Raw genomic sequence first — 12,974 nt, forward strand, 5'->3', positions numbered from 1 at the left:
CTTTTTTTTTTTAATAATAATAATAATAATCCAGCGGCCATCACACCCTTAAGTAGTTGAGCATAATTAATTATTAGGGATATGGATTATGCTTTTATCTTTTCCGAGTAATTCGCCAGCTCTGACATTTTCTTCTTTTTATTAATTATTTCCCATACAATTTCCATGAGAGAGGGAGAATTTTTCCACACATAATAAATATCAGTTAGCCGTTGTCAATTCTTCGAACAAACTCTAAAAAGTTAGGCGAATACTTTTTCTAAATTCTTTTGACCAATTTAAAATTTTGTACCATTTTCTATTTATAATTATTTTTTTATAAAAAAAGTTTAATGGATAATTTTGAAGGATTTTCAAAAATAAAAAATAAGAAAATATATTCACACAAATAGCAAAATTTAATTATTTTCTCATTTCTCTCTCCTATTATAGATCTTCTTCTCTATTTATAGTTTTATTGCTAGTTCAAAAATGTTAATTAGAATAATAATGATAGACCATGGAAAACTAAATTATAGACTAAGAGATAGTAATTTTTGATAATTTTGTTGTTAGTTCCAAAATAGTAATTAGAATGATAATCGCAAACAATGAAATATTAAGTGATAAAATACTATTATTATCCATCACATATATAGACACTATCAATCACTTATTAGTTGTTGCTAGTTCTTTTGAATTTAAGTAGTTTATGATACATACACTAGATATTGTTATTAAAAAATTTGTTGCTTTTAGATAATTGTGATAAACATTATTATCAATGTCTATCACAAATAAACACTGATAGAAATTTATCAGACTCTATTAGTGATAGAAATTGATACAAATCTATCACTGATTGATGCTGATATAAACCTATCAATGTCTAACAGTGATAGAAACTGATAGAAGCCTACAATTGATACTGTCAGTGATAGAAACTGATACAAGTCTATCGTTGATAGAGATTAATCGAAGTCTAATGAAAATGGATACAAGTTTATCAGTATCTATTAGTGATAGAAATTGATATAAGTCTATCATTGATATTACCAGTGATAGAAACTTATACAAATAACAAATCTCTATCATTGATATTACCAATGATAGAAACTCATAGAGATTGGTAGAAATGTATCAGTGTCTATCAATTTTTTTTTATTGCTATTTTTATAAATAATTTAATATTTTTTCTATGCGTGAAAATTTCTTATCTTTGTACTATAAAAACAATAATTATAATTTAATATAATTACGTTTGATGATTAAAACGTCAAACCTGTGGATATTTCTAAACTGTAAACTCTATTATTTTTTACCATCTTCAATGTTTAATGTATAAACTCTATTATTTTTTACCATCTTCAATGTTTAATGTATAAACTCTATTATTTTTTACCATCTTCAATGTTTAATGTATAAACTCTATTATTTTTTACCATCTTCATTGTTTGATGTATAAATAAATCATTTTTTAAATAGAGTATTAATAAATTCAGACAATACATTTGGACCTGATAATTACCGTTTTGAAGTTAAGGATTGTTTGTTAGATTGTACGAATGAATAGTTTGTGATTTCTATTTTTTTAAAAAAACAAATTAGTGATAGGGAATTTGAAACGATTAAAAATTATTTTTATTATTTTAAAAATCACTTCAAAATATCTTTTTTAACCATTCAATGTTAATTCTAGTGGTATAAAAATCACATTCAAAAGCATATAAAGATATAACTTTCTTTTTAATAATTTAATGCATGTTTTGGAGTAATTTTGAACATAAGAGATTATTTCAACAATTTAAAAATTACTCATTAGCATGTCGTAATAAAAACAAATAAATAGACAAGTATAGAATTTGGGGTATTGAAGTGATCTAACAACTTGAACAATTCAGATTACTCAACAAATGATTATGTTGTTGGATTGAATATGTATGTATGCATACATACATATGAATTAATGAATTTGTGATATTTTTTCCTTTTAGGATTGTTACAACAATATATATTTGTTTTTCTTAAAGTTTGTAATAGATATCATGATATTTGATATTTATTTGAGTGTTATGAGATTTTAGTTATATTAGTCATGTGTTGTAGACAAATTTAAGTATCTTAAATTAATAAAAAAAATAATAATAATTTGACAATCCAACTCAATCCAACCAAGGGTTGGATTAGGTTGGGATGAAAGATCTTGATTGGATTTTTCGGGTAGCTAAACGGACCAACCCAAGCTTTTAGGTTGATCCAAAAATCATCTCAATCCAACCCAACCTATGTACATCCCTATATGTAGAATATTAGATGACATAAAGTTTCATCTGGAAATCAATTAGCAAATTGAGGAGTGTACTATCTATCATATAAACATTGTAAAGCGAACTATTGATACTTTCGATGTAGAATCCTCGACGTACAATAAATACATATAAATGCACATGCCATATGTTTTTTTTATTATTGTTATTATTTGAACCGCATAACTAAATTCAACTTTGAGCAAAAAAATTTAAAATTTGTAATCTAGAATTTTAATCTCTCAAACACCTACTTGTACCTTCCTCTCAATAAATTTGAATCTATTAATAGTCCATATTGTTGCATATGTACACTATATTCCCAACTAGGCTATTTTATTTGAGATCATCAATTAGCTAATTTGGCCGTTATTAAAAATTAATATTATTTTGTTCTCTTTCGTAAACAGTATTTGTTTTGGTCAATTAGCCATATGGATATGAGGTAGTGGCTTGATTAAAAATACAATAGTTTGATTGGAATATCTTCGTGCATCTTTTCCAATATTCTTTTTCTCATATATATATATTCCAATTTATTATTGTTACCATTTAAAATAAAATTTAGGTTGAAAAATACTTTTTATTTCTAAACTTTTCACGATGTAACAATGGTACTTAAACTCATTTCAACAAATTTGGCTTTCTATGTCAAATATGAATTGTCATCTAAATTATTGTTGTAGTGACTTTTATTTATAATAATTTAATCCTTATATTTTGAATCATGTAACAATTTAGCCTTTGAAATTTAATATATAACTATTTAGTCAATTAACTTTAAGATTTGAAACAATTTAATCCATTTCGGGAAAATAATTTATAAGATTCAATAATATTTCTTACATATATGAGAATTAATACATTTTTCATATACTAGATGTATTTTGAATATAAATTGTTATAAATTTGAAGGTAACGGGACAAGCCATTCAATAAAGTAAAGAGTCTAAATTGTTATTTTTAGTATATAAAAGGCAATATCTAAAATAAATGTTAGGATCAAATGGATAGTAACGATTTTCCGATAATATAAATGCTTGTTTTGTATTTTTTTCTTCCACTTAGAAAGAATTACATATATATTTGGTAGAATGTTGTGAGAATAATAATAAATTCATTTAAATCATTTTAAGTTGCATTTAAATGAAATCAAATGAAAATGGTCATAAATCAATAGTCTAAATTATAATTTAAATTTATACCATTGTTAATTTAAAATTTAAAATAATATAACGATAAAACTTAAGAGTATAAATTGATTTCCCTACCCATAATAATAAATTTTTTTAATCCAAACAGTTCCTAATGTCATTGTTAACAGAAAATAATAAAAATTACGAAAATACATTAACGTATTTAAAATTAATAATTAAAAAAGAAAAACAATGTCTGTTATAAGTAACCTTATTAAATGAGTCAGAAAACAAATACTAATATTACACCGGTAACAATTTAATATTCCTTTTTCTTGCAAAACATTCCGGAAAGAGACATTTCCAATTTTCCGATAATAATTGAATGATAATATTTTTGTTTTGAATTTGAATGGGCCTAAATTTTGGGCCCGTGGGTCCTACTTATAAGAGGTCAATGGTCAACCCCCACCCAACTTGCCTTCTCTCTCCCACTTGGCATTGCAGGCCGTTAATAAGTACGAAAAATGCAAAAACAGAACGATCGTTTTTTGTCCCCTTAATTTTTAATTTCCTTTTTGCCCCACAGTTTCCAATGGCGGAAGAACAAGAACAAGATGCTTCTTCAATCCATAACAACGATGACGGCTTTGATTCTCTTCCGGATTCCCTCATTCTTCTGATCTTCAACTCTGTTTGTGATGTCAAAACTTTGATCCGTTGCAGAGCCGTTTCGAAGCGTTTCAATTCTCTCGTTCCCCATTCCGATTCCCTTTCTGTGAAGGTCGATTGCGTCATTTCCTCCGATTCCGATTCCGATCAAGACTCCTTCCTCCTCACCTTCTTCAAATCCGTCGTCAAATCCTTCTTCCATTTGATTTCCACTGTTCTTGTCCAGTCCGAATCACAAAACTCTCCAGCCCAAATCCTCCGTCAGTTCCGCCAGATCCAGCGTCTTCAGATCGAGTTTCCGACTGGGGATCTCAAGGTTGAAAGAGTCGTTAAATGGAAAGCCGAGTTCGGTGACGCGCTTAAGAGCTGTGTGATTTTGATTTTCCGAGGGATTAGGAGCGGAGAGATTGTAGCGGATGAGGATGTCGATTTTGATTTCATTGGAGGGCTGAAATCGAAGGTGTTTATGACGATTAGCACTCTGATTACGGCGTCGGCGAGGCACCACGTGTTGGCGGAGGTGGTGGTAGAGCATTTGGAGATGGAGAGTTTGGTTTTGAGAGACAGGGGAGGGGAAGGCGTGGTGGTAATGGAGAAGAACGGTTTAGAGGAGTTGAGGAGATCGAGAGTGAGCGACGGCGGGGAGGTGGCGGAGTGGACGCGGACGAGAACGAGGGTTCCGAGCACGACGGTGAGGATGAGGCACCGGGGGAGGGTGGAGCTCCGGGGAGGGATGTGGATGGAGGATGCCACGTTGGTGGTGGTGAGGCCCACTGGAAATGCCAGCAAGAGTGGAGCTGCTGACGTGGAGAAAGATGATGCAGACGTGGCAATGAGGGCATTTGAAGGTGACGATGCGTACAGAGAGGCAGTGGGAGCGTTACTGAGGAAGGGGAAGAGGTATCAGCTAGAAATGAACTCTTTCTAGATTTTTCTTTTTTTCTTTTTTTCTTTTTTCTTTTTTTAAATATTATTGTAAATTTAATTATTCTAAGCTGAAAATATAAATACATTATTAGGCTGTGTATACTGTATAATGTATAGTAACAGTATATTGTAACATTTTCTTTTATTTTAACATTTTCCAAAAAAAAAAAGTGTAAAATATATTCACAGTATATTGTAACATTTTATTTTGTTTTAATTGTTAACTTTCTAGCCTAAAAAAATAATAATAATAAAAATTGTGAGCTTTCTAACTAGTTTTGGACCAGCTGAGAGGCCGCATATACATGGGCCTAAGTACAGTTTTTGAAAGTGAATTGGTGAATGAAAAGAAGAGTATCGAGAGCGAATAGGGTAAAGATTGAAAGCAATGATGTACAGTAGAAAGAGCAAGAATTAGAGTCAAGAACTAGAGAAAGAGTTGAGAGTTAAGAGCCCAATATAGTAATTTTCTTTGATGATAATGAAGCAAAGCGTAAAATCCACAGGTATTTTGTTATATTTAATATCATCATTAATGGTTATTACAATTGTTCTCTATTAACATTTAGAAATTTAATTAAAACAAATCATAAGTTTTCCCAATACCTTTTTTTAAGGAAATTTGAGTGAGGGTGTAAATTGATTTATTTACAAAAAAAAAAAAAAAAATGATAGTTTAAATTGATACAATTATTTATTTTAAATTTAAATTGATTAACTCTCAATATTTAGAGCCATCAATCAATATTCTTTCCACAAAAAGAAAAAAAGATATTAGATTGTATGTAAAGGAGATTTGAATCCACAACCTTTTAGAGTAAATATACTTTTATTGCTAGATTATGCATGTTGAGAGTAAGGGTGTGTTTGGAATACTCTTTTAGAGTTTAATTTTTTTAAAATAGGTTTTTTTTTAAAAAAAAAAATTGTGTGACAATCACTCAAAATAGATTTTGAAAAAACGAGTTAAAATTGACTTTTAAGTGCTTAATGCTTAATCTCTCCATAATTTATATAATTCTTAATATTACCAAAATGTCCCAAAGTCATATATCTCACTTCCATGTTGTCGTCACTATCGTCGTTGGCCACCATTGCTACCGCGAACACTGTCGATCAACTTTGATCACTACCATTGCTGCTGACCACCCTCTGGCCAATTCCGACGAACCCCAACGCACTGTCACCATTGCCGTCATAGACTTTCGACCACCATCACCGACAACCAACTTCGACAACAACCAACTCTAACAACTATCATTTTAAATTATTAGTTCATAATATTTTATAATCGCTCTTTATAATAATTTGACGTTAATAAAAATATTTTCAGTAAATAACAAATCAAACAAACTTGTAAAACACTTTTGGGAGATAGTTGTTAAATACTAATGATTTATGAAAATGATATATTAACATTTTCTTAAGCTAATTCAAATAAGTCCCAATATTTTTTAAGAAAATATCAGATATTATATTTATAATTGTTTTGACAACAAAGACTATTTAGCATACAATATATTTTCTTTTTCTTTTCTTTTTCCTTCCTATATGAAGTGACTGAACTAAAATTTCCTTAAAATCATGAATGAGTAAGATTGATAAATGTAGAGAATTGTTGATGACAACATGAGTGTATAGCTATGTCGTTATTAATATATCGTTAAATTGTAAAAGTATCTATATTAATTAATTATTTTTTTAGTACAACAATTACGAGGATCATAATTAAATCTCCAACCATTAAGAAGGAAGATCATGTCAATTTTTATTGAACTAAACTCACTCTGACAATAAATTATTAATAAATTAATAATCAATGAATTAATATATTGAAAATATGAAATTTATAATCATTAAAATATGTATAAAAAAAAGTAAATTCATACTCTTAAACTTTGAGGGTTATATCACTCAAAAACTCAACACAATAATTATGTCAATTAAAAAAAAAAGTAATGTTTGATTTTCGTATTGGTACAAGATTTCTTTATGATATGGTGGGGGGAGGGGGTATAACCAATTGGATGATGATAAATGACAAAATATGAATTTCAAACAATAGCAGATGAGCTCAAGTGATCGGATGAATTATTCAGTACAGAAGGATCCAATAAATAATACAGGGGCAGCAGAGAAAGCCCTATAAAAAGATAACACGTATACAGAAGAATAACAAATATGTAACCAAACAAACAACATCGTAAAGAATAAAGAATAAGGAGGAAAAGAAAAGGATCAATGATTTGTTGTGATGGGGTCTTTGGGCTTGTTAAGTTGGGCCCTTTGGGCTTTGTTTTTGGACTTTGTTCTCACTTCCCCTTAAATGAGAGAGTGAAGGTAGAACCCTGAGTTTGTGGCGAAGAGTAGTGAAACGGGCCTCTATTAATGGTTTGGTTAAACCATCAACTAGTTGATCTAAAGAAGACACATATCGAAGGTCGATTGTTTTAGCCAACACTTTGTCACGAATAAAATGAACATCGAGCTCAACATGTTTACTGCAATAGTGAAAGATCGGATTGGCAGCTAGTGAGAGGGCAATTAAGTTATCACACTAAATGATAAGAGTAGCAGTCAGGCAAAGGTTGAGTTCATCAAGAAGAGATTAAACTCAAGTGACTTTAGCTGCAGTCTGAGCCAAAGAACAGTATTCTGATTCTGTACTTGATCTAGCTACCACTTGCTGCTTTTTTTTTAAGACCAAAAGATCAGGGAATGGCCAATAAAAAGGCAATATGCTGTAATAGGCTTCCTATTATCAACATTACACGCCCAATTAGCATCAATATAGGCAACAAGATCCGTGTGTTTTATTTTTGGGAGAAACAAACCATAATTGATAGTACCCTTAAGATAACAAAGAACAATGTAGGATGCTGTAAAAACTTATTTAATTTATTTACAATGTATGAGATGTCCGGTCTGGTGTGTGAGATACTGAAGAGCACTCAAAATGCTTCAATATTGAGTTAGGTTGTCTGTAGGTTACCCATTGTGAGTAGAGAGCTGCTTACCTGTGACGGGAGGGGTTGAACATGGCTTAATATAGGATAAGTCAAAACGATCCAATAGATCAACAATGTACTTTCTTTGTAGTAGATGCATTCCAGCAGGAGTTCGGAGAACTTCAACCCCAGATAGTAGCTCAACAGACCCAAGTCTTGAAGAGAAAAGATAGCATTTAATTGTCCAATGAACCTGTCTATAAAGGAGGAGGAGTCACTTGTGATTAGTATATCATTAACATGAATCAACACAAATACCATGAGGCCATTATTTCAAAAGAAAAAGAGTGAGTTATCAACTCGAGAATTGACAAATCCCCTGTGAAGAAGAGTAAGTTTAAGACAATCAAACCAAGCTCGAGGTACCTGATCGAGACCATATAGAGCCTTGTGTAATTTGTAGACATAGGTTGGCCGTTGCAAGTCAATAAATCCATCTGGCTGTTTCATATAAACATCCCCTTCAAGAACTCCATTAAAGAAGATATTTTTTTATGTCAAGTTGTCTGACAGCCCAGTTTTTCGAGACGACCAGAGCGAGGATTATGCAAATGGTAGGAGATTTTACAACTAGACTAAAAGTTTCATGGAAATCCACGTCTGGCAGTTGATGAAATCCTTTTGCAATCAAACGAGCTTTGCATCGTTATATGAAACCATCAGGGAGTCATTTGACTTTGAATACCCATTTTTTACCTACAAGGTTGACACCCGAAGGGCAAGGAACAAGACTCCACGTTCCATTTTTTGCAAGAGCAGTCATTTCAATACCCATAGCAGTTTTCCATTGATTTGATGAAAGCGCCTTAGAAATAGAGAGGGGCTCATGTGCAGGGGAAGAGGTAGATGTATATAGAGAAATCCACTATTTTGTCTTAAATATACCATTTTTGGCTCGAGTCTACATTAGATGGGATGAGGCTAGACTTGTAATGGTAGCAGGTCCGGGAGGCAGAGAAGAAGCATCTGATTGAGTAGGAGCAGATGCATCAACAGAGGGAATGACAGTATCACTATGAGCAGGTGAGGAGATGCCGGATTGAAGAGATGGTGAGGGTGATGTTGTAATGACCACAAGAGAGTGAATATTTGTTGGAGACATAGGGGAGGGTGGAGGTGGATACGTAGGTGAAGAAGGAGAATTTGGTGCAATGGGCAATTGTGATTAAGGGAAAGGGAATCAATGGACAACAGTGGAGACTGTGGAATTGGAGGAGGATGCTGAATGGTTGAGAAAGTCAGACTTGAAAGGGAAGGAGAACTCATTAAACACAACATGTTTAGAGATATAAATTCGATTGGTGGAGCTAAGACATTTTTAACCTTTGTGGGCTTCACTATAGCCAAGGAAGACATCATTGGTGCTATGAAATTGGAATTTATGAGATTGATATGGTTGGAGGCAAGGATAACATGCTCTTCTGAAGGTATAGAGAAGAGAATAATCGGGCAATTGATTGAAAGCTTTCTGCCAAGGGGAGGGATTTTGTAGAATGGGAGTAGGTAATTGATTTATTAGAAAGACAGTAGAGACAAAGGCATCCCACTAATACCTCAATGGCATGGAAGCCGTGTTAGAAGAGTAAGGTCCATTTCAATGATACGACATGTGTTTATGTTCGATAATATCCTTTTGTTGGCTGATATGAGGACGAGGGTGATGAAACCCAATCCCATTCTGAGTTAATAAGGAATGGAACGAATGAAACTCGCCACTCCAATCACTTTAAAAAATTTTAATTTTTGTTCCCAAATTAATTTTCTATAAGAGATTTAAATTGAATGAAGGTAGAAAGAGTTTCATTCTTGTGTTTAAGAGGATAAATATAGGTTAGTCTCGTGAAGTCGTCGACAAAACTAATGTAAAATAAAAAGTATAAGGTAGACAAAACAAGGGATGGTCTCCAAAGATCATAGTATAGAATCATAATTGGAGACATCACTTAGTCTTTGGTGCCATTTAGACTTAGACGCCTTACATGGAGTATTATAATAAATATGAAAGCTAGATAAACTCACATGACTGAAGACAGTAGAAAGATTAGATTTAGACTTTGAATTGAAGAGAGACTCTAGAGATGGTTTCAATATAAGAAGATCCAGCTGATATAGCCCATCCTTAAGTGTTTCGTGCAACATTACCTTCTTTGTATCCTTGGCCTTCACAAGACAATAACGGGAGTGAAATTCAACAAACAGATTATTATCAGTAGTTAATTTTGCAACGCTAATGAGATTACGTTTAAAATGTGAAACATGAAGTATTTCCTTTAAAACAATGCATGAATTCTTACTTGATTTGGAGTTAATCATACTATTTCTAATATGAGAGATAGGTAAATTAGTGCTATTATCAACAGATAAGGTTTTGTTATCGTTATATTCAACTTTATGGTTCAAGTTACCAATATCAACAGTCACATGGCTTATTGCTCCATTGTCAGCAAGCCATTTTGGATCGTTCAACATCTCTGGTATGGCAATGTAAGTTGAACCACTGGTTCCTTAGTTGTTTTTGGCACCAACTCATGAAGGTTATTGAACTCTTCATCATAACGAGAATAGCAGATATTTGTAGAGCGACCATACCTAACACATACTTTGCAGGTTGGCTTATTTCCTCGATTGTTACTTGAACGTCCATGTCCTCTTCCAGACTAGTTTCCACGATTACTATTGTTGTGGTTGCCTCAGTTGTTTCCATTACTACCCCTGCCTTGATTGTTATTTCCATTGTTGTTTCCGTTGTTGTAGGGTCAATTTTCATGGAACAGCCCTTGTTTGCTGAAAGCGAAGTTTGTTGATGGTTCAACCAGTTCTGATATAATAAGGTTAAGGCTGAAGCGAGCCACAGTCCCTTCAAAGGTTACTAAAGTAGAGTGAAGTTTCTGCAAGTAGAAGTATCTTTTCCTTCTATTGTGCAAACTATTAGAAAATACTTAACATTTAGACCTGCTAGTACATATGACATAAGATCATCAAAGTGACCGGATTACCTACTAATGTTAGGTTATTATAGGCTTATTTCATTACAGCCAGATAATCAGCTACTCTATTGTTCCCTTCCTTGGTATTCTGAAGAATGCCCTTGAGTTGATTTATTCTAGCTTTGTTAGTAGCATCGTATTGATAGAGTATACTAACATGCAACGGAAGAAATCATAATCAATAAGCATTTAAGTTATACGTAAAACATGCTTTTCAAAACTATTTCACAGAGGGTTTGAATAGCCCAATACCTTTGATGATTCCTCCTTAATTTCAGTAGATTACCATGAACTGGTACTTCAATCTTCAAGTAGACCACCACTAAGATCTTCTCTACTGATTTTAGCAAGGATTGTGTGGTGGAAACACTAAATTGAGCTAAATTTAGATGGATTTGAAGAAGGTATTTGTGGGTTTCCAATTCTACAGAATTTTGAGAAGAATTTCAGATTGCATGGCTGATCCTTCAAACTTAATCTTCAATTTGGTGAATGAGGTGCTTGCACCTTTGGTAGAAATTTCCAACTTTTAGAATTTCTCATTTGTTTTTCAAATTAAAATTTCAAAATTGATTTCCAAAATAAATTTTATAAATAAACTGATTTATTTATTTATTAGTTTTATAAAAATTAATTCAATTAATTAATTTTAGATAAAACTAATAAATATTAATTAATTAATCTTTTTAATTAATTTTGTTAATTTAATATCTAATATTAAATTAATAAGACACCAATTTCACTTCAATGAATTCAATTTTATGTAATTAATATTTAAATCATAATTTAAACATCAATTGATTCTCCAATTTTATTTAATTCCGATAAAATTAAACATTTCAATTGTATCGAATACAATTAATCGGAACCTTAATTGAATTTGAACGTTTCAAATTCTTAACCCTAATTTCAAATCTCATCAAAATTACTCAATTTACTAATCAAATTTACGAGCTAGTAGAGGGACCTTATGAACCTACAGATCAGGAGCTCCAACGATTTGTAATTAATCGGTTAAACTCTTTAAGCAAAATTAATCACTATTTGTTAACTATTAAGACATACCACTATAGCTCTATAGTTGCACTCTTCTCACTGTAGATGTATTTCTGTCCATTTTAACCATAATCGATAAGTTGATCCTCTACAGGTCATTCGTATTTACAGCTGGATCAAAATTATCGTTTTACCCCTGTAAATACATCTTGCTTCTTAAGCTCCCACTGATCCTCTATTGAACAATTTGATTTATAGTATATTGTATAAATCATGACCCTCTCTACCATGAGAAGGTGAACCCCATTGTTCAAGACTAGGCATCAACGCTTAAGAGAATAACTTATCTACTGACCCTAAGTCGAGTAGGAGTGAATTTCATCTTGCAAAGCTATGTCCTCAGTTATCTATCCGGTCTTTATCCCAAAATGGAAGACTTATTGAGCAGTATTGTTGGACTACTCTTATCTATGCAGATCAAAGGATAATCGCGAATAAACAGGAGTTCATAGTTAGCTCAGGATTAAAATCGAGTTACCCTAGGTCATTGAGTTTTAAAAAGTCAGTTTTAATAGTAAACGGTTGTTATGAAAAAAGTGACTATTTCGAGGTCCGGTTTTATGCAAACTTATTGCATAGGATGGTCCCACTCACATGTCTCTACATGAATGATTTTCGGATCACATCATTTGTATCAGTATACAAAGTGGACCACATCCAATAGTGTCACCAGGATGAGATACCCAATCTCATCCATATACTTATAGACCATTTTTGGCTATATACTATAACTTGATCCTAATTTATGTCGCCACATAAAGTTAAAGTATTCATATTATAGCCATGAATTTGTTTATTAGATTTTTATAATAGAATGCAATATCAACAGTTTATTGAATAAAATACTCAATAATACTTTTATTGATAAATAGAACATGTTAACACCATTTACGAATTGCGAGT

The 12,974-nt window shown here is 31.9% G+C and overlaps 1 protein-coding gene across 1 annotated transcript; it reads left to right on the forward strand.

Annotated features, from left to right (window-relative positions):
- Positions 1 to 3,873: 3,873 nt before the first annotated feature.
- Positions 3,874 to 5,237, forward strand: LOC120076351 (F-box protein AUF2). The gene has a single exon (XM_039030159.2). The coding sequence runs from the start codon at positions 3,879 to 3,881 to the stop codon at positions 5,019 to 5,021; it is 1,143 nt and encodes a 380-aa protein (XP_038886087.2). The 5' UTR covers positions 3,874 to 3,878; the 3' UTR covers positions 5,022 to 5,237.
- Positions 5,238 to 12,974: the final 7,737 nt, after the last annotated feature.

Source organism: Benincasa hispida, chromosome 4 (genome assembly GCF_027475165.1).
Source record: "Benincasa hispida cultivar pf3 chromosome 4, pf3_genome.v1.1, whole genome shotgun sequence".
NCBI lineage: Eukaryota > Viridiplantae > Streptophyta > Magnoliopsida > Cucurbitales > Cucurbitaceae > Benincasa > Benincasa hispida.